At 44.5% G+C, this 23,403-nt stretch overlaps 1 protein-coding gene across 1 annotated transcript in view; it reads left to right on the top strand.

The window, feature by feature from the left end:
- Positions 1 to 21,499, top strand: part of LOC106567217 (nucleolar protein 4-like) — a 29,386-nt gene extending 7,887 nt beyond the window's left edge. The window contains exons 2-11 of the mRNA XM_045693222.2: positions 4,418 to 4,573; positions 7,255 to 7,366; positions 8,162 to 8,271; positions 11,855 to 11,996; positions 13,359 to 13,654; positions 13,795 to 13,980; positions 14,633 to 14,821; positions 15,014 to 15,133; positions 15,936 to 16,143; positions 16,371 to 21,499. Of these exons, the coding sequence (XP_045549178.2) occupies positions 4,418 to 4,573; positions 7,255 to 7,366; positions 8,162 to 8,271; positions 11,855 to 11,996; positions 13,359 to 13,654; positions 13,795 to 13,980; positions 14,633 to 14,821; positions 15,014 to 15,133; positions 15,936 to 16,143; positions 16,371 to 16,594 (1,743 nt within the window). The 3' untranslated portion in view covers positions 16,595 to 21,499. The remainder of the gene's footprint in view (positions 1 to 4,417; positions 4,574 to 7,254; positions 7,367 to 8,161; positions 8,272 to 11,854; positions 11,997 to 13,358; positions 13,655 to 13,794; positions 13,981 to 14,632; positions 14,822 to 15,013; positions 15,134 to 15,935; positions 16,144 to 16,370) is intronic.
- Positions 21,500 to 23,403: the final 1,904 nt, after the last annotated feature.

The raw sequence follows: 23,403 nt of genomic DNA, 5'->3' as shown, positions 1-23,403 counted from the left end.
GTCCCTCTTTCTTTCTCCCACTGTCCCTCTTTTGTTGGGGCTCCGTCTATCTGCCACCACCACCCATAACCAACTGCGTATGATTACAGCTCTCTTCTTGTGTAGTGTAGTCTATCATACACAATATGTTTTCTATTTTATTTACACAGAGCTATACTGTATCTGTAGTATTGCTACCGGCAGTATTGGTGAAAACATACGACTGTAAATCCTGTATATATTTTAATGGCTGTGGAGGTTTACAGTGTTTGCTCTCCCTCCTCCATTGAGGATAAATTGCCCTTTCCATTTGAGATGTTTGCTGTGGTTTTCTCCCTTCCTCTGTCTACTGGCCTGTCTGTGTGACCCAGCTGCCTCCAGCCCCCCCGAACCGTCTGTGTGCAGGACCGCTCCTCTCCTCCGCTCTCTCCTTTCCCCTCAGCGACTCTCTCTCTGCTAGTGTGTGTGACTGCCAGGGGGGGTGGGGGTGGCCGGGCCGAATCAACCCCTCCAGTCTCCTAGCAACAGAGCTGTTTGGAGCGGGACAGGGAGAGAGAGAGAGAGAGAGAGAGAGAGAGAGAGAGAGAGAGAGAGAGAGAGAGAGAGAGAGAGAGAGAGAGAGCAGGGGATGGGGGTATGCTGTGGCTCGGGAGAGCAGTCCTATGGGATTAGAAAGATGGAGAAAAGGAGAAAGGGGAAGATGGAGAGAGAGAGAGGAAACAGGAAGAGAGACAGTTGGAGTTGAGTGTTGATAGGTTTATCTGGTGATGGTTATTAGGGCTGCTGACATGTCTATCTCCTGTAAAACACTGATGCTGATGAGACCACATATTTACCATTCAACAGCTGGTCTTCTCCAGCCACGTAACATACACCTTGTGGACTATGCTGAATAAACAGATCGAACATTTAAACACATAAACATGAGTGTGCCGCACACACAGACAGACACACACACACACACACACACACACACACACACACACACACACACACACACACACACACACACACACACACACACACACACACACACACACACACTCACACACACACACACACACACACACACACACACACACACACACACACACACACACACACACACACACACATTGTGTGAATTAATGGTTAAACTACCCCTTGAGCGCATATGTTGCAAGTGAAGAGTTCATCTGTTTATCTTCACTGGCAATCTGCAACCCTTCTAAGGCAGTGTTTCCCAATCTCGGTCATGGGCCCACCCTGGGTGCACGTTTAGTTTTTATTGCCCTAGTACTACACAGCTGATTCAAATTACAAACTCATCATCAAGCTGTGTAATGCTAGGGCAAAAACCAAAACCTTGGGCCCAGGACCGAGTTTGGAAAACCCTGTTCTAAGGGATGCTAAATCTTTTGGAAAATGAATGGCTGGATTGAGTCTGGGTTGATTCCTGCCAAGGGTGATGGAGTCTTGTCTGCTGTACCACAATTCACTGAAAAACAAAGAGGACATAGGAGGCAATAATAGCAATAGAAATCTTGGTTAGTGAGATATACAGTATGTTGTAGTGTCAGAGAGGACAATGGCAGATCTAACACAGGTAGATGTCTGGATAGGTGCAGTACAAGTACAAGTGTCCCAGGTTGGATCCTATTCTGAGTATGCTGAAAATAATGGACCTGTTCACTATTTTTGTCCTGAATAATGATGATGTCATCAGGAAAATGATACCTTACAGGAGTGATGATGATTAGGATTGTTAGTATTATTATTTCATTATCATTAGGTTATTACATCAAGAACATGCTGACAGGGAGGGAGAGTGGCTACAGAGAGAGAGAGGAGACGGGCCGGATTAAAACAAACCTGCTCTGTGAGCTGGTTTCAGTTGCCATGGCAACGGTCCTTACCTTGCACTTGGGAGAGCAGGAGCAGGGAGAATGGGGAAGAAAGAACGAACGGGACAGAGGTAGGGAGAGAGGAAGAGAAGGACACAGTCGGAGGAGGAAGAGCTAAATAAATGTCAGATAGCAGGAGCAGGATTCGAAATGTCAGAGGAGAGAAAAATAATATACAGTATAATAAAAAGAATGAGATTCCTCAGTGATGCCGGGCATAACTTTCTGAAATATGGACCCTCCTCGAGAAACGCTGAGTCCCACCTAGAACACATCCCCTTGACATCTCACAACTTTTGGAACCTACATTTGTACTGTGTACCAGGGACTTAACTAGATGTATATAATATTCCGTTCTTTTGTTTCATTGACCTCAGCTTCTATTCAGGGCTATACATCATGTACATAAACCTCAGTTCACATATTTATTTACATAAAAGTCATTTCTTGAGGAAGTGATACACCAGATGAAATGAACACCACCACAAGAGGGAAAAACAAAGAAATACAGAATAGAGACAAATGTAACAAGGAAAAGAAAGAACTTGAGGGAGAAAGAGAGAGAAGGCCCAGTGGTGACCCGGTGGAAGAAAGAAAGCCCATGTGGTAAGTAGGCTATTAAGCAACAAGGCCGTTGTCGTAGCGATATGAGTTCCAACTGAGTGTCACATGACCCTCTGCCCTGCACACCTGCCCAAGAGAGAGATTGTGGCCGTTTCTATGGTGACGGGGTCAGCGGCACTGGAAGCAGGGTGGATGCTGGTGGTTGGCTGTAGGAGGAGCTGTCGGCATTGTACAGTACAGGACGGGGTGTTATTTTTAAACACTGACTGCAGGGATGAGGTGGTGCTGGTGGGGACATTGAATGAAGCCGCAGCTATCTCTCCCTCTCTCCCGCTCTCTCTCTCTGCAGTGGAGCAATCTCAGAGTCTGTAACAGAGAGAGAGACTGACTCTGCAGGGATGAAGAAGCTCTGCTGAGGGGAAGCTAATCTGGCAGCTAATTCTCTGAACACAAGATGGATTGAGGCCCACTGCAGTACACTAGCCCCAGCCCCAACTGATCTGGCCAGTGGGTGTGTGATGATACCCAGAGCCAGAAGCAGCAGCCTGAGCCAGTGACATCTGTCAGGAAACACTCTGTTAGGCTAGCCCCAGACACAGACAGGCAGCCAGCCTGTAGAGCAGGGAGCTACTTAGACACAGACAGGCAGCCAGCCTGTAGAGCAGGGAGCTACTTAGACACAGACAGGCAGCTAGCCTGTAGAGCAGGGAGCTACTTAGACACAGACAGGCAGCCAGCCTGTAGAGCAGGGAGCTACTTAGACACAGACAGGCAGCCAGCCTGTAGAGCAGGGAGCTACTTAGACACAGACAGGCAGCTAGCCTGTAGAGCAGGGAGCTACTTAGACACAGACAGGCAGCTAGCCTGTAGAGTAGGGAGCTACTTAGACACAGACAGGCAAGCTAGCCTGTAGAGTAGGGACGTACTTAGACACAGACAGGCAGCCAGCCTGTAGATCAGGGAGCTACTTAGACACAGACAGGCAGCTAGCCTGTAGAGCAGGGAGCTACTTAGACACAGACAGGCAGCCAGCCTGTAGAGCAGGGAGCTACTTAGACACAGACAGGCAGCCAGCCTGTAGAGCAGGGAGCTACTTAGACACAGACAGGCAGCTAGCCTGTAGAGCAGGGAGCTACTTAGACACAGACAGGCAGCTAGCCTGTAGAGCAGGGAGCTACTTAGACACAGACAGGCAGCTAGCCTGTAGAGCAGGGAGCTACTTAGACACAGACAGGCAGCCAGCCTGTAGAGCAGGGAGCTACTTAGACACAGACAGGCAGCTAGCCTGTAGAGCAGGGAGCTACTTAGACACAGACAGGCAGCCAGCCTGTAGAGCAGGGAGCTACTTAGACACAGACAGGCAGCTAGCCTGTAGAGCAGGGAGCTACTTAGACACAGACAGGCAGCTAGCCTGTAGAGCAGGGAGCTACTTAGACACAGACAGGCAGCTAGCCTGTAGAGCAGGGAGCTACTTAGACACAGACAGGCAGCCAGCCTGTAGAGCAGGGAGCTACTTAGACACAGACAGGCAGCCAGCCTGTAGAGCAGGGAGCTACTTAGACACAGACAGGCAGCTAGCCTGTAGAGCAGGGAGCTACTTAGACACAGACAGTAGCACTGGACATCTCAGTAGAGCTGACCCTGTGGTGATTTGTCCTGGACAGCCTGAGCTGCTCCATATTTGTCCCTCCTGTGTGCTGATCCATATTGCTCTGCTGAATCATCATCACTGTTCTCAATGCTGGGATAAGAAAACCATCTTGTTAACATTCACACTACGAGCCCTGTATCAGCCAATAGCCTCAGGGGTTCAGATATTTTCAGATTTTCATGACTGTTATGTTTCGGGAGATCTTTTTCCATAGAGAACTGAAACACACACACACAAGCACGCAAGCACGCAAGCACGCACGCACACACACACACACACACACACACAGGCCTTAGTCTTCTCAGGCAGGGTACTGAATGTTTCCCTCTCTGTCTTCCAGTGTGCAGATGCAGGCTCGGCCCAGGACAGCTCATCCCTGAAGAGGGTGGCAGTGGTGGAGGACTTCTTCGACATCATCTATGCCATGCATGTGGAGATGGGTGCCGACCCTGGTAGAGCACCTAAACACGCTGGCCAGAAGAAGACCTATAAAGCAGTAAGACTGGCACCGAGCCAACATAAACAATCAGTTCATCAATAGGCATCCTATATAGACTGTATTAAAGCATCTTCCTATTCTCTTAGAAACTGCCACATAAAATAAACATTTTATAGACTGGCTATTTCTTATTTATAGCATCAGTAGTTACTAAGGCAACCATGCATCCTCAACAGGAGACAAAAGTATAAATGTCTACCGACCTGTAGCACTCACGTCTGTAGCCATGAAGTTCTTTGAAAGGCTGGTCATGGCTCACATCAACACCATTATCCCAGAAACCCTAGACTCATTCCAATTTGCATACCGCCCCAACAGATCCACAGATGATGCAATCTCTATTGCGCTCCACACTGCCCTTTCACACCTGGACAAAAGGAACACCTATGTGAGAATGCTATTCATTGACTACAGCTCAGCGTTCAACACCATAGTGCCCTCAAAGCTCATCACTAAGCTCAGGACCCTGGGACTTAACACCTCCCTCTGCAACTGGATCCTAGACTTCCTGACAGGCCGCCCCCAGGTGGTAAAGGTAGGTAACAACACATCCACCACGCTGATCCTTAACACGGGGGCCCCTCAGGGGTGCGTGCTCAGTGCCCTCCTGTTCTCCCTGTTCACTCATGAATGCACAGCCAGGCACGACTCCAACACCATCATTAAGTTTGCCGATGACACAACAGTTGTAGGCCTGATCACCGACAACGATGAGACAGCCAATAGGGAGGAGGTCAGAGACCTGGCTGTGTGGTGGCAGGACAACAACCTCTCCCTCAACGTGATCAAGACAAAGGAGATGATAGTGGACTACAGGAAAAGGAGGACCGAGCACGCCCCCATTCTCATCGACTGGGCCGTAGTGGAGCAGGTTGAGAGCTTCAAGTTCCTTGATGTCCACATCACCAACAAACTAACATGGTCCAAGCACACCAAAACAGTCGTGAAGAGGGCACGACAAAACCTATTCCCCTCGGGAGACTGAAAAGATTTGGCATGGGTCCTCAGATCCTCCAAAGGTTCTACTGCTGCACCATTGAGAGCATCCTTACTGGTTGCATCTACGCCTGGTATGGCGACTGGTTGCATCGACGCCTGGTATGGCAACTGCTTGGCCTCCGACCGCAAGGCACTACAGAGGGTAGTACGTACGGCCCAGTACATCACTGGGGCCAAGCTTCCTGTCATCCAGGAGCTCTATACAAGGTGGTGTCAGAGAAAGGCCCTACAAATTGTGAAAGACTCCAGCCACCCTAGTCATAGACTGTTCTCTCTGCTACCACACGGCAAGTGGTACCGGAGCGCCAGTCTAGGTCCAAGAGGCTTCTAAACAGCTTCTACCCCCAAGCCATAAGACCGCTGACCATCTAATCAAATGGCTACCCAGACTACCCAGACTACCCAGGCTCCAATTTGTAAGTCGCTCTGGATAAGAGCGTCTGCTAAATGACTTAAATGTAAATGTAAATGTACCCAGACTATCAAATGGCTACCCACCCTTTTACGCTGCTGCTACTCTCTGTTATTATCTATGCATAAGTCACTTTAATAACTCTACCCACATGTATATATTACCTCAATTACCTTGACTAACCGGTGCCCCCGCACATTGTACCGGTACCCCCTGTATGTAGCCTCGCTATTGTTATTTCACTGCTGCTCTTTAATTATTTGTTACTTTATTTCTTATTTTTTAGGTATTTCTGGTAAAACTGCTTTGTTGGTTAAGGGCTTGTAAGTAAGCATTTCACTGTAAGATCTACACCTGTTGTATTCAGCGCATGTGACTAATAAAATTTGATTAGAAATAATGAAAGTATAGCCCATAGATAAACCACATCATCAACAGCGTATGCATTCCTAGATTATATTGTTCTATGTTGCAACTGTATTCACCCAGTCCTACTGTATTCACCCAGTGTATTTAGGATCTAGTGAGTGTCTGTGTCTGCAGCTGGGGGGTCTTTGTCTGTGGTGTGAGACAGTTTTTTAGGGAGTATGGCTGTTAAACCCCCTGGGGACCAGGGCCATTTCCCTCTCTTACCTCTCGCCCCTGCCCTGTAGAGAGGTCCTGTCACATCTCATAGCACGTACCCTTTTGAGAAGGCACTGAGCGCCATTGGGGCAGGGGCATAATATGGAGCTGTCACCTTGGCCTTCTGGGAAGTGCAGATTCCTCTGGTCGGCCTTTCCCTCTATGCTGCCCTGGGGGAGGGGGAGAGGGGGGGTGAGCTGGGCATCCCTGCTGCCTTGCCATGGTCACGTGAAGGTCGCCTTGTTTAGCAGGGAAACGCCAGTGGGGGCAGAGAGGCAGAGATAAACAGATAGAGAGGGAGCGAGAGGGGAATATATATGAGTCAGCTGCACCTGAGAGAGAGAGAGCAGGTGAAGAAAAGGCCCCAGCTCCAGCATGGGATATCAAAGCAGAAATAAGTAGATGGTCAATTCAAACAGTCAGGATATCAGCAGCAGATGTGTGGGAGAGAGAGAGAGAGAGCGAGAGAGAGAGAGAGAGAGAGAGAGAGGTTGTTGGATCATTGAGGAAGGATTCCTTCCTTACCATGCCAACCCCAGATAACACAGCATTAACATAATCACTGATCCCAGGCTTTAATAACAGTTTGTGCCTCCTCTACTCCTGCCCTGACCTGTGCCTTCTGACCTTTCCCCTGGCACAGATAGCGGAGACGTACGCCTTCCTGCCCAGGGAGGCAGTGACACGCTTCCTAATGAACTGTGGAGAGTGTCAGAAGAGGATGCACATCAATCCCAGCACTGCAGAGTTCAAAGGTTACTAACTCCCAAGTCAGTCTACTGGCTCCTGTTTATTAATTGACTGTATATATTTATTCAGGTATTAAAGTCTTGTTTGATAAGAAAGACTCCTTTCAATTTGACATTATCTGAATAGCAACAATGCCTTCTAAAGCTTTATAAGGGGTTATTGTTATAACGCATATCACCTTCCTAATACCTTTGTCAAAATGATGAATTGCAATGCAACTATACATAATACATAATGACCCATTGAATTGACTGCTAGTACATTTATAGCCCCATATTCATCGGGCTTCACACACTCAACGCAGTGTCCAATCTGTCATTAAAATATATTGTCGTAGGTCTCTGCGAATGTTTCGTAAGCCATTTTTAGGGGCAATCAAAGGTGGAGGCCATCATTAAGCCAAATGATGGAACAAAGACCCAAGAGGTCCTAAATAATGAATACGATGTTCCAATAGAAGGAGCATGGGGTCCCTCTAGTGGTCATGGTGGGGAACACAGAGGGCTTCCCATTGTTTAGGTTGCAGCATTAAAACAGCAGTTCAGGACTCCAGATCTCAAGGGCCACCATGGTTATCATAATTGCCAGAATCAGAGATTGATTCTGATTAAGATCAGAGGAACCAGATCAGATGAATGGACATTCTGGTCAAAGAAAACCAATAGACAGTATAGGGGTGTTGCGGAGCCCAAATGGCATGTGGGAGTACTCAAAAAGCTCTTCATGCGTAGTTTGCTTTACCTGATTGTTTGTTTTGGAAATGATCTTACTGTATGAGTGTTACTGTATTCTCTGTATAGAAAATGATCGACCAACCTCCTTGGTTCCGGACCTCATTGACTACAACATGCCACTGACTGCCACCTACCTGAAACAGATGAAACTACAGTGCATGACTGCCAATGAGCGGGTAAGGCAAACAGTGTGTGGGTGGGTGTGTGTGAGAGGGGGTGGGGTGGGGGGGATAAACGGTGATGGGGGGGGGGGGGGACATTTGTAACGTTTCCATATCCACACCTTTCTATGACTTTGCGAGTAGGGTAGATACCGATAGGTTTACATCCTCTGGAACTCGAGGACCCACTCAACTGCAATCCATTGCAAAAAAAACAAATGAAGCCCAGATTGACTCAGTTTATCTTCTTTGTCTAGAACTTTGCATTTAGCACAGGGCCTAGCAGGATCTACTAGAAATATAACATCAAGTGCCATGAAAAAAAGATGGAGTTGTGAGGACAATGTTATGGTCAACCAACTATCTAAACACAGCAAGGGAGGCAGCAGATTCACCAATTAGAATCTAAAGACACTGACAGGATTTGATTATATGCCACTGTAGGCTGCTGTAGGCTGCTGTAGGCCACTGTAGGCTGCTGTAGACTGTTGTAGGCTGCTGTAGGCTGCTGTAGGCCACTGTAGGCTGCTGTAGACTGTTGTAGGCTGCTGTAGGCTGCTGTAGGCCACTGTAGGCTGCTGTAGGCTACTGTAGGCTGCTATAGGCCACTGTAGGCTGCTGTAGGCTGCTGTAGGCTACTGTAGTTTACTGTATCGTGAGAGTGACATCAGAGACAACACCCGGTCCTCATTCTACTCCAACACTGGACTTCTTACGCACACCCGCGCGGTAGGATTTTAGAGAAATCCCCGTTGTTGATCCTAGACATTTACACTTCACAATAACAGCACTTACAGTTGACCGGGGCAGCTCTAGCAGGGTAGAAATTTGACGAACTGAGTTGTTGGAAAGGTGGCATCCTATGACAGTGCCACGTTGTAAGTCACTGAGCTCTTCATTAAGGCCCTTCTACTGCCAATGTTTGTCTATGGAGATTGCATGGATGTGTGCTTGATTTTACACACCTGTCAGCAACGGTTGGGGCTGAAATAGCCAAATCCACTCATTTGAAGGGGTGTTCACATACCTTTGTATATATAGTGTATTTTGAAGATATTGCCGTGATACAGCTCAGTCAGTTCCTTTTTGAATGAATCTCACCTTTGCTTGCCCAGTTGACATTGTGGCTGCAGGACATGGTAGCCTATGTCATCAATGATGTCACTTTTCACAGCTTTCATGTCGGAGATTGTGCACGTCGTTTATTCATGCATAAATGCCTAAATGAATTAAACATGCATGTGCGTGTGTATGAGAGCGAGAGAATAAAAAAACAGCAACAGAAAGAGTGGTGGAGAGTTCTTGCAGAGGGCCCTTCTAATGTGGTTGTCATTGTGTTCCAAACACTATTGGAAGTTTGGGAGGGTGGTTAACATAGAACAGAATAGGGTATTCTATTTATTTACATCCTATGTTTCTGCCTGCCGCTTCAGGTCTCCCTCATCCTTTATCACTCTCCAACTCAACCCTTTCTAGCTGTCTCTGTCTCTGCCTCTCTCCTCTTCTCTCTCCCCTCTCTCTCTCCCTCTCTCCCCCTCTCTCAATCTATCTTTCCTCCCCTCTCTATCTCTCCTCCCCTCTCTATCTCTCCTCCCCTCTTTATCTCTCTCCCCTCTCTATTTTTCCTCCCCTCTGTATCTCTCCTCCCCTCTCTATCTCTCCTCCCCTCTTTCTCTCTCCTCTCCACCCCTCTCTCTCCTCCCCTCTCTCTCTCTCTCTCTCTCTCTCTCTCTCTCTCTCTCTCTTTATTACACCATGCATCACTTGGTACCTAATAGAGCCTTCAGTAAGTGCCTCAGCCCTCTACAGAACCCTCAGAGGAGTGTGTTGTGTTTCCTCAGGAGGATATCAGTTCTTGGTTCTTACTGTACTGTATTATACTGTACTGTTCTGTTTGTGGGGCCAACTGTGTTCTCATACATTCATGATATATGCAAGGTATTAGCCAGTGTATTCATAATAAGCTAACCCCATCTGCAACACCCCTGGCCTGGCAAGGGCAGTAGATGTTATTTCGTGATGCACACTGTAAAACCGGATAAGTTCTGGCTACTCAAACATTTTGAGAAAACCTATTACCTAAAAAAAATGAAGTTAAGAAACTTAAATAGCTGAAGTGAGCAGTACTACCTTCAAATGCATACAAATGTAGTTTTCTTGAGTAAGGTATACATACATTTAAGGCCCCCCAGTAAGCCATGCCGCATATTATTTCCCAGTGTGCCTTTCATTTTCAATTGAATTGTAGAGTTACCACCCATGACTATTTGTTGGTGACAGAGACATGGTTGTTAAATTCATTCATTTTCAGTCCCGTGGCCTTCACGAAGTGAGTTCCTAGGCAAATATTATAATTATAATTGAGCCATTACATATATAATAAGGCCTTATACAGTGGCCTGAAACTCATAGTTTACAGGCCACATCAGGCCTGCAAGTAGGGTTGCAAAATACTATAACATTCCCCCCAAAAATTCCAGTAATCTTCCAACCAGGATTTATGGAAAACATGGGAAATAGACCAGAATTTTGCAACCCTAACTGTAAATCAAATTGTGCTGGCTTGCAAAGTGATGTGTAATTCCTATTGGAATCTAGCCAGCATTAGGCTATCCAACACTTGAAATTTGTATTCACCCACAACCTGCATTCATAATGACTGGCAGGGTTAAGAACAGTGGGAGGAAACTACCTAAGCCATTTAAACTGGAACAACCATTTCAGTAGCGGGTGCAAAAATTCAATGATTGGATTAGATTATAAAAAAATATGTATCTTTGTGTAGCCTAACATTTAATCAATCAATCACTCAATGGACATGCAAAAACACAGATGTTAAAAACAATTCCAAAAAATCTACCTGCAGTAGAGCATGCTGGGGAAAAAGTTCATTTGTTATCATATCTTAAAACAATTTAGTTGGTGTGACTTCTCATTTAGATTTGAGTCAGTACCACATAAACATTTTAAGTTATAATGACTTTTCATTGACTTTGAGTACAACTTACTAGAAGTATTGAGTTAAAAATGCCTTGGGGTTTACAGTGCATATAGGCCAGGCTTCCTTGTAAGTACGGTAGATTATTTACCAAAGTCAGCGCAGGACAGCAAAATTTTCCACCTTGCCTGCTAGGAGAATCAAACCAGCAAACTTTCGGTTATTGGCCCAAACCTCTTAACTGCTAGGCAACTCCTGGCTGTGTTCCATTAGAGTGAACACGTTTGGTGTTTCTACTTTCCACAGTTAAAAATAACAGCGCTTCAAGACACATTATTTAATAAGGAGATTTTCTCAGGAGAAAATGGCATTGCCTAAACTTGGACTGAGTGTGGACTGTGCTTTCCATCTCCATTTTTGATAATGTACTCTTATTATGTGTGTTTAACACATGTCCTGACTGCTAGCTCAAATGAAAAGTGCCAAAGGGGAAGCTTTTTGGTCCAGCCTTCGTCCTCCTGAGTGAGAGTAATTTACCTCGTGCAGTCTGCTGCTCTCTTCAGCAGCCTATTCAGTTTTCCTAGACTTCTCCTCAGGGACGAAATCGTTGCTTGATAAGTGTCTCAATCTTCCTATTTCTATGTCTCTCGCTCTCCTCAGGATGACAGTTCGGTGAGCAGTGAGGACATGGATATGACTGAGCCCACGTGGGTCTCTGCTGAGCGTCCCCCTGTCCCTGAGCTCAGTCCCCCCAATGGAGAGAGTGTACAAAGCCCACAGACCACACTCAAAGAGGAGGATGGTAAACTGCTGGCCTTTTTGTGTTTGTGTGTTTGTGTGCAGTATGTTCCTGCTTACACACAATGGATGAGTTGGAGTTGGTGTGTACATTAACAGGTGTGTGTGTGTGGGGGGGCATATACTCATAGTATAGGCAGCAACATGTGCTGTTATTAATGTACTAATCAAACCAACTCCCCCTTCATGTGGAGTGTTTCAGTACCCCAACCCAACTTGAATCCCTAATGCCTAAGGGCCTCCACCCACCCCCACCTCCATCCATGACTACCTCATGAAGGGAAAGTGGACATCCACTATAGATAACCAGTTATAATTTTCTACAGAATAGTGTATTCAAAGAAAAAGTCACAGATTTTTCACTCGCTGGATTCTAAGTAGTCAACACAGTAGGAAAAAGCCATATGAGGCCTCACAGGTTCAGCACAACAATGGAAATCCCTGTGAGTGGGCCCTTTTAGATTTCAATGGAGGAAAGGGAGACTTTGATGGCCTTAGGGAAAAGGCGATGGTTAGAGTGGTAGAAATCAGCTGTCTTTGTGGTTTAACAGCATACCCCCAACAGTGTTATTGTCACACATCAATACTGTTCCCTCATACTTCACATGCCAGCCCTGTGAGGGTCTGTTTCCCCCCCTTCACCTCTTCCCCATCACGTCCTCCCCCACCATCCCATCATGTTCTCCCCCTCCTCCCTTCCTCCCTCCTCATCTCCGTCCTTCCCCCGTTTGAAACCTCCATCATAACTCAAGCCTCCACTGCAAAAGCACCCCCTATTAGTTTGACAGCTGACCCCAATACCCTCCTCTTCCTATACAAACACTCTGACAGCACAACATATAGCGTGTCGACTCCTCCCTCAACTAAGGAGAGAAATTATTGAGCAAACAAAAACATGTACACATTTACTCCATCAAAAACAACAGCCACACAGTGCATCCTTTCAACACACCAACCTAGCTTGGACCATTAGCAAAAACTCTATTGGCAGGATTTGTCTGTTTGCATTTTCATTCAAAAATGGTGTAATTGTGAGATTTTTTTCATGAATGGTAATCTCTGGATTTCTTGAGACTAATTTGAGTTAAACATAATCTGTAAATCATTATACTACCTTGTGTTGCTGGGAATAGGTGCAGTGGTGTATCCATCAGTGGTGTTTCCATCAGTGGTGTTTCCATCAGTGGTGTTTCCATCAGTGGATTTTACATCAGTGGTGTTTCCATCAGTGGTGTTTCCATCAGTGGTGTATCCATCAGTGGTGTTTCCATCAGTGGTGTTTCCATCAGTGGTGTTTCCATCAGTGAATTTTCCATCAGTGTTTCCATCTCTTTACCTTTTCTCTCTCTCCTGCTCTCTCTGACAGATGATGACTCCTCTGAGTGTGTCAGTGGCCACGGTCTGCCAGCCCTGACCCCTCCGGAGGTGATGGTTGTGGGCGCTGTCCCTCCAGATGGATTGGCTCCGTACAGGGAGGTGACTGAGAACGGGGTGAGTGCTCCCCTGGACTTCAGCACCACCACCTCCTCCTCTTCCTCCTCAGAGGACCAGCAACCAGTCAATCTGACCGAAGGATTGCTGCCTGTGGGGAGCCCTGTTGGGACGCCCTACCTAACTGACTCCACCAGGAAGTGCCCCGGGAATCCAGACTACGGCAACAAGGTAAGGATAGCAAAGGTATTTGAATATGGCCTTTTGATTGGAAACTTGAACATTGCTTTGTGTCCTCAACTGTTGCTTTAATAGCGATGTGTGTGCGTCTATGTGTGTGTGTGTTTGTCTGTGTGTGTGTTTGTGTTTAGTCTCCTCAGTACAGCTCCGGAAGCTATGACTCAGTGAAGACTGAACTGAGCATGAGCGCTGAGGACTTGACCTCTGGGCGTGCTCAGATCATTGATGATGATGATGATGATCACGACGACCATGACGACAGTGACAAGATCACTGATGCAGAGGGAATGGACCCAGAGAGGCTGAAAGCCTTCAATGTAAGAGTCCCATCACAACTGTCACTTGTAAATATAGACTTCAATGGTTGTATTACTTAGCAATTGGCCTTTATGCAACGCATTTGGTCTTTATGCAACCCATTGGGTCTTTATGCAACCCATTGGGTCTTTATGCAACCCATTGGGTCTTTATGCAACCCATTTGGTCTTTATGCAACCCAAATATCAACAAAGAAGTCATGTTTGCTCTTTTTCTAAAGAATATGAATGTCAGAGTTAAAATGTGAAATGACATGCTTCAAATCTTTGGTATTCAGTATATCTTCTTTCCTCTCTCCCCCCTCTTTATCCCTTCTCCTTTTCTTTCCACCCTATTTCATGCTCCACTGCCCTGGCTGCTCCCCCTTTCTGCTTTGGCAATTTTTTCCCCTGTTAACACCTCCCCCTCCTGCTTCCCCCTACTCTACACCCACTTCTCTTCTCTCGTCCCTTTTACACCCCCCCATCTTCTCTCTACCCTTTACACCCCCATCCTCTCATCTCCATTATAAACTCCCTCTTCCCCCTCTCCTCCCCTCTACACCCCCATCCTCTCTTGTCTCCCTTATAAACTCTCTCTTCCCCCTCTCCTCCCCTCTACATCCCAACCTCCCCTCTCTCCTCCTTTCCCCCTCCATCTCTGCCTTCTCAGATGTTTGTTCGTCTGTTTGTGGATGAGAACCTGGACCGCATGGTGCCCATCTCCAAGCAGCCCAAGGAGAAGATCCAGGCCATCATTGAGTCATGCAGCCGACAGTTCCCTGAGTTCCAGGAGCGCTCCCGCAAGCGCATCCGCACCTACCTCAAGTCCTGCCGCCGTTTGAAGAAGGTTGGTTTTGAGGTAGGCACTGTTCCCCTCTGTATTCTGATTGTTTTTAGAGACTAGGACGGCCAGGATTTGTAGAAAGCGATGCTTTTTTATCTGCCAATGTACACGTTTCATGAACATGCATAAATGTTCACTAAATTCACTCGCACATTAATGTTATAATGCACACCCTTAACACTGTCTCTGTTTTGTCTGTGCTGTCAGACACGGCCCACACCACCCCACCTCACCTCTGCCATGGCAGAGAACATTCTTGCCGCTGCTTGTGAAAGTGAGACACGCAACGCTGCCAAGAGGATGCGACTAGATGTCTATCAAGGCCCTGTGAGTGTGTGTGTTCACAGCATGTGTGTATTCGTTCATTCATGTGATTTTGGAGTGTATTCATTTGTGTGTTTGTTTATCCATGACAGTAGATAAAGAGTGTGCTATTCTGGAATTTTGACTGATTTTTTAAAATTTTAATTAAAATAAAATATTTTACATTTATTTAACCAGGTAGGCCAGTTGAGAACAAGTTCTCATTTACAACTGCGACCTGGCCAAGATAAAGCAAAGCAGTGCGACAAAAACAACACAGAGTTACACATGGGATAAACAAACGTACAGTCAATACAATAGAACGTACAGTCAACACAACAGTGTGTGCAAATGTAGTAAGATTAGGGAGGTAAGGCAATAAATAGGCCATAGTGGCGAAATAATTACAATTTACAGAAAAGTTGGTAACATCACTAGCAGTATGTGCAGTACAGATGTTCTATCTTAACTTGACCAGTTTCTTACAGCAGGAATATAATCATACTGCAACAGGAAATGTGAATTATTATTTGGATTATAATTAATGGACATTTTTGTTGGGATTGATCATTTTTTGTTGTTAGAATACATAAAATCTGACATTTTAAAGTGGACATTACAAACTTTATAAGTCTTTTTAAACCTCGAGTACACTACAATTTGCACATTCTCTGCGACAACAGAGTGAACAAATTAAGATAGTACATCTGTAAGTAGCTACAGTATATTAATTTACTGTATATCTTGCTAATACTTTACATGTTCTTATTACTATGTTCTTCTTCCTGTAAGTACAGTGTAATAACTATTGTAACTACTCCCCTAGGAGGAACTTGCTACTGTTGATAAGAACGGCTCCAGGGACCCGGCCCCAGGGGCCCCCTCAGGCTTCTCCCTGGCTGCCTCAGCCTACTCCCAGTCCCAGGACCCAGTCTACACCAACGGCACCAACGGAGGCCTCAACTACAGCTTCCACAGTTACGGGGCAATCGGCAACAACCTGCCTACCACCGGTGCCACCACACAGACCAATGGTAATTAGCTTTAACCCAATTCCTATATTCCTACACCTAAAGTCAATGGGAATGTGTTTGTCCATGTGTGTTTGTATGTGCCTGTATCTATATTAGTGTGATTATTGCCTATAATGTAAATCAATAATGTTACATTTTCTATAGATCCTGTGTATATCAATAATCTTGTGCTTTCTTTAATGTATGGGGTAATCACATTTACAGTAAACTATAATTTCTCTCTCCAGGTCCCACTGATCTCAGTATGAAGTCTGTGGCTCCCACCTCCTCCTCTTCCTCCAGTTCTAACAGTCACGGTGGTCAGGGTGGAGGCGGGGGAGGAGCCTCGGCTCAGCTCAGCCCCCCTGAGGTCACAGCGGTGCGGCAGCTCATCGCCGGGTATCGAGAGTCTGCCGCCTTCCTGCTCCGCTCCGCAGATGAGCTGGAAAGCCTAATCCTGCAGCATAACTGAAACAGAACCAGGCCAGACCGGGCCGAACCGTCTCCCCAGACTCTCCATCTGCACTATCACCCTCAGTGAGACATCTACACACTCAACTGAATAAAGAGTCAAAGTAAAGAATACGAGTAAAACTGCATTGCACAATTGGGCCATATACAGCAGATGGTAGATATATGGTACACATTCACAGTTTATATATCACAGGAGCAGAAACAATGAAAAGAAGAATACAATCCATAATTTCACACTGATCTTAGTGCCCAGTTAACTTCTGCTATTCCCATAACAAACCTACACCCTACCCACTTCACCCATTCCCCCAGAAACACCCCGAAGTCTTTTCTAAGCTCTGAGGAGGTAATTTTCAAACATGTATTGCTGCTTCAGATTTGACCTTCTGTAACTGATTGTCGTAAGAACGGGACCAAGGCACAGCGGATGTTGAGTTCCACATATTTATTACAAAGTGAAACTTTAAGCAAAAACAATAAACGAACACCGAAACGTGACTACGTGGTGCACATGCACAAACACAAAACAATATCCCACAAACACAGGTGGGAAAAATAGCTACTTAAATATGATCCCCAATTAGAGGCAATGATTACCAGCTACCTCTAATTGGGAACCAAACCAAAACACCAACATAGAAATTTTAAACTAGAACACCCCCTAGCCACGCCCTGACCTACTACACCATAGAGAACCAAGGGCTCTCTATGGTCAGGGCGTGACACTGATCTGTTCATCTCAACAGTAGTTTTTAAAGTTTGAAGATTTAGGTATGCAAGCAGGGATGTTAAACCTGTAGGGTAAAGCACTGTAATGTTTCCAAGCCTTAAGGCTTTGGATTGTAGGCAAAAGGTTACTGCTTCTGGGAAAAGTGTGGAACAAGGTGCAATATGGAAGATAATCAGTAAATGTGCATGCGTGGATATGCCATTTGGCAAGTCAAGCCAATATCCACATAGTCATGATGGCTTTTTGCGAGACTTTGTGCAAAAGGAGGTCTTCTTATGGTACCTCTACCTCCTCCCCATGCTTTCAGTCTCAGTGTGATGAGCTAAACTGAAAAACAAACATCCCATACTTTGTGAGGCTCCACTGGGAGCAGAAACATTAGTTGTCAATCAGAATGCTCTATAAATGGAAGGGGGAAAGGAAGAAATAATATCCCATGGCAGCACTGTAGCTTCATTGTTGTTTGTTTTGAACGTTGCTCTTCTTTGTCTCTAATATAACTGAAGTCTTTCATTGAATGGCACCAATCAGACAAATGTGAATAGGACACAGAATGATCTGAAACTTGAGAATATTTCATAGTCCAATCGTAAGAGTTTTGTAAGAGTTTGTGTTGGTTTAAGTCAGTCAGATATGAACAGCACATGGTTGCGTATGGACTTTGTCTCATGAACGTCATGTGGTCGTGTCATGGAATTGTATGAGGAATGCATTGCGCTCCTTGTAACAGCTGTTGGCCTGCTATAGAAAAAGATTTCCCTCCATATCCCACCATATCCTCTCTGCCTCAACTCCTCTTTCTTACCCGTCTTTGCATTTCTCATCAACAGAAATTGCGCTATCAAACACAACACTGTTTAAAAAAAAGTAGCAAAAGACAATCTTGAAAATGTGTGATCGCATCACAGTTTACTCTCACAATTCTTGCTATGGTGTGTGCGCTGTACGTGGGGGGCAGCACAGAGTACCGTAGCCATAAGCAGAGCACATCCTTTCTCTGAACAGATACACAGACAGGCCAGTCAGTGGAGCACTCAGCACTAAGAAATGTGTAGTAAGAATTCTATTTATCTACTTTTGTTATTGTTGTTGAATGTTAGCATTACTGTGTGTTGTTTTTGATTTCTGTTTGTTGTGTGAAGTGATGTGGAGTGGCCCGTTTCAACGCTCTTTTGTACGAGACATTGTAAACAAGTTTGCTCTGTAAACTTAACATTCGAAAACAAAGAAAACAATTACTTCACGCAATCAACCTGGTCAGCACCTTATAGATTTGTCAGATAATTCATACCAGAGAGGAATATATTTCAGTGTCATTTATCATAAATGATTGAAGTCAGCAGCACATATATTAACTAAACTGCTGGGATGATCAATCCAAGAACCGGTCAGTCTATGTTAAAGTGACATGCACAAAATAATCTGTCATTTATTCATGGTCACCATCCATGACATAATTGGACTGCTTTATTATATTTCAAATGTATAATCTATTGCAAGTTTGGAAGCACTTTACAGCTCAGGATAAAATAACATGGTACATTTTTGTAACCGGACGTTGTTACAGAACATCATACTTGATTCATAAATTCAATTTACACATTTAAGCTAAACGTGCTTGACAATGGGATGGTGATGGTGGTATATGATGAGAGCTGAAATGAGTGTGTGTTTTGCTTTTCATTTTGGTTGTCTGTACTGATTTAAATGTAGATATTTTTGTCCACTCAACTGATAATTGTATGCAGGGGTGCAACTTTCACTAGGGATGCGGGGTGGGGACACATTCTGAAATGGCATTTTTGTTCCCCCCCAGTTTTATCATTGGAATGTGATACAAAATGAGGCAACGGTGTGCTTTAGGACCATGAGGATGTAGACTGTTTGGAGTGTTTATCCGACTGGATAAAACATTTTTAAAAAGACATGTCCACCCACTTCTAAAACCAAAGTTGCGCCCCTGATCGTATGGATAATTTGATGTGGAACACATAAGCACTCTTAAAATGCACAATACTGGGTTATAAAGTTTATGGCAAGGCTCAAGCCAGACTCATCCAATGTCATTGTCTTAAAAACTAAATTACTTCAATCGGAATTTTTACTAGCAACACAAGTAAAGTACTGCTTTAAAAGCTCATTATATTTTGCATACATCAGACTTCCGAAATTGTATTTTAGCTACACTAGTCAGGCTTTACAAACTGTTATTTTGAAAAATCAAGGAAGGCTCAGGCGTCCACGCATTTCAACACGGTTAATTTGGATAGACTTCTTTGGATAGACTTTATCAATCAACTTGATCGCTACCTGGGGCTCTGTCCCGCTCCTCTTAAATGTCTTCCGTGTCTCCTCCACCTCCATTTGCCCCTTGTCTACTTTTGTCCAGCCATCATTTCCACCAGCCATCAGGAAACTACTATCTACACTTCGTTATTTTACTGATGCCGGGTTGATCTTAATTCTATTCATCAACGTCTAACTAATGCATCACTTTGCTTTGTGTGTTCAAAAAAAGGAAGAGATAACTTTCTCTTCTTAATTTGTCTTAAGACTAACGAGCTACATTTTATGTGTGCTGCAGCTACTGTGACCAATGAAAACACAACCATTTGTAGACACATTTTAGTGGCCAGTGGGATTCCTCTTTGCATAGGCAGGACAATGTAATGTATAGATGTTTGATAAAAAAAACTGAGCGTAAAAGCCCTAGTAGCTTGTGCATTGCTGATGTGGTCAGATGTTTGTATAACTGTTCAAAGGGCTGTAAAAGAAACATTTTAATTCTAAATCGTTTTTCTGTGGGGTACAGCACTGTTCCAGAAAAATCTACGCCGTTTCAACCCTTGCCTGTTTTAAGTTATCAGTTGGTGGTGCTTTGTAAAACGTATATTGTTCTTGATATTACTTTCTTTGTTACTTCTCCTGCATTGGTCAGAGACTGCAGTTCTGTGCGGGGGTGTAATTTACTGTATACCAATGTGACGCTTTGTATTTTTTCCTTCTGGTTTTTTGGACTCAGTGAAAGTGTGATGTTTACATGTACAGATTTTTCAAAAGACTTTTACTTTTCGTCCATGTTATTTTCTCACCCTACCCCGCCTGTTTCTATTTACTCAGACATGTCTTTAGTGCATTGCATCAAATGCAGACAGATGTGACTGCTTTGAACGGTGGTCAGATCAGATGACATTCACATGGCCAAAGTGAGGATAGACTAAGACAACCAGGTTGGGGTTGATATCTGATGATGGCTGATAGCCCTATAGGGATTCTGGAGTGAGAGGGAGCGTCACGCCAGTTCAAAGTGCACCGTGAATAGCCTACCTCTGTCTGAGATTTATCAGTAGCATAATGATACACGGATCCCCCACTGAAGGATTGCAGATAACCCACCAGTTTTCCCCCTACTGAATAGCCCTCTTTAACATGCTGATAGCAGCTCATGGCATCTGGTGTGGAATTGATTCATTAGCATTTAACTCAATTACTGAGAAACACAAAACATTTAATAATAGAACATGTGTACAGTAGTTGAAACATAGTGGCAGCCAATCATTTTATGATGATTCAATTATGATCACATTCCCTGGTTGTTATAAGGAACACTTTGACCTTTCGTAACAGCTCCTCAGTGATGTGATGTAAAAGCCATTCCCCCTCTCCTGGTCCTCAAGGGGGAACACAGGAACCTCAGGAAACGCTGAATCTCTGAGTTTATTTTTTATCCATTATGATCTTTGCTGATGACAGTAAAGTCTCTCTACCTATTACCATGACATTTATATGAAACGTGTGTCATTGTTTTGTACATTAATCATTGTGATCTAAAAGTGGAGCTTTTTCCAGTACCTGTGACTGAATATTTAGATTTTTTTGAAAAGTGTTTATAGGTATAAATATTTATTGATATATGTGAAGCGACTAAAAAGACAAAAGAAAAGGCAGAAATATTGTCGTTTGTTTCATGCAAAGCCGCCCAGACAGGATATTCTCTGCCTCTGACATATCACTATTGATGAGGGACTTGTGTTTGTTTTGAAATAGAGCTTTTTTTCAGTGTAACGTCAACGCTACGGTAAAAAATGTTGGTTACCAACAGCAGCATTGCAAGGCTCTCTTCTGAGATGTCAGTAACTGAATAAAACAGTGCGATGAGCTATCAAACCGAAACTTGGCTACTTGAATTGCTTTCCTTGATTGGGGGTGGAGAGCAGAGAATGTATGGGAGAGATGAAGAGATGGAGTAGCCTTGTGGATAGACGTGCTCCACAAGCTCTTCTCTGTTGCCATGGTGCCTCTTCAGTCTCTTTGTGTCAATATATATTCACAGAATGACCAGGATACGGATGCAGTAGTACATAATCATGTTCAATGTCACTATCTGAGCTGCTGCACCTCCTAAATGTGTCTATATCCACAGCGTCCAACACAGTTATATAGATTTTTTTCAATTAGCTAGTGTACGCTATACAAAGTCTCCTTCCAAGGCCCCAAATATGTTTAGAGTGTGCAGTACTCAGCCTGTCGTGCTGATGACACAGAGAGAAGAATGCATTTTCAGTTCATCAGGCTCAAGCATCTAGTAGAATGATGATGTCATAAGATGCAAGCCATCAAACAACACTTGAGAACGAGGGAACAGAGTAGATGGAGTCTCTTTTCTTAAGGGTCTTCTGACAGTGTACCAATATGTAAAAAACTGCAGTGACAGCCTAAGTCCACAAGAGATCAGCAACGAGCCAGAAAGCAGCAGCATGGCGATTGCAAGCAGCCACCCAGTTAAACTTCAGCAATCAACCAATAACATTCACAGGGGCGCAGCATAGGACCAGGACTAGCTGACAGTAACAGAGCTGACTGCAAAACTGTGGGATTTTCTATGGGCTTAATGTATGTTAAAAGTGTTGTTTATGCCCGTACTTAGCTGCTAATAGCATGCGTGTTTGAGAGAATGACCTCAGTCCAAGTGGACAATATCTGTGACTAAGTGAGCGTGTGAGTGTAAAGTTATTATAGTGCACTCATTCCAAAGAACTGAGAGTGTTCTGCATCATGTGAAGAAATAATATCAACGCTATTTTCCTTAAATGCAGTCCATTTCAATTTGACAAGTCTTTATTGTGGCCTCTTCGTTTTGAATGCAGGCCTTAGCAATGGCTTAGTTAAAGAAGGATTGGTTGCAGGTTTACATGTTTCTGGCTGGAAACAAAAGGCAAAAGCTATTTCACAATCTGGGCACATGTATAGAAATGTATAAGCATCCAGTTGGAGGGAGAACTTAGTCCTACCTTGACCTGCCAAGAGAGTACCGTACCAGAAGCACAGGCTGGGTTTCCCTCTCTCATGCTTCACATGCGGCAATTTATCAGACCTCTAAAGCTCAGTGGGGTTGCATTATAACTGTACTATAACATTAACTAACTTATTCTTTCAATGTATTATTTGTATTATAACTATCTTATTCTCCAGAGTTTATGCCTTTGATCTTTATGCTTCAGTGTTGACCAGAAACGTGTGGCGGTGACCTGAGTGATACTTTATTGCCAGGAAACTGGTGTTGTTGACACAAAACATTACTGAGCTTATCAATCATGGGAAAGGAACACTTCAGGGAACACTGTGTTAACATGGAAGTTCCTATTGGAGCATGTGCACCACAGCGCACAGTCTGCAAACACTCAATAACATGATCCTAGTGTGTACACGTTCTCCCTGCATGCTGCTGATCAGAAATAGTCCAGTGGTAGAGTAACACATTAACCCTGGCCTACTGAACTTGGTGGCTCTGGCCACAAACACTGTGTTCCCCTCCCCACACAAACACAGGGAACATCCTGACCTTGGCTTTGGCTTCAACACTAATTCTAACCCTAGCATTATGTCCACATCCCAGTTCAACCCTAACCCACAACCCTGTTCAACCCTAACCCTCAACTTCATGTCCACATCCTGGTTAAACACTAACCCTAGCCTCAGGTCTAACTTCAACCATTTGAGAGCATGCTGGATGAGCGATTCCCATGTCTGTAGAGAGTGGAACATTTTTAGTTCCCCAATTTCATGGTATCCAATTG

Source organism: Salmo salar, chromosome 13, assembly GCF_965601325.2.
Source record: "Salmo salar chromosome 13, fSalSal1, whole genome shotgun sequence".
Taxonomy (NCBI): Eukaryota; Metazoa; Chordata; class Actinopteri; order Salmoniformes; family Salmonidae; genus Salmo; species Salmo salar.
Note: the sequence above shows the minus strand (reverse complement) of the source record. Positions and strands in the feature narration are given on the sequence as shown.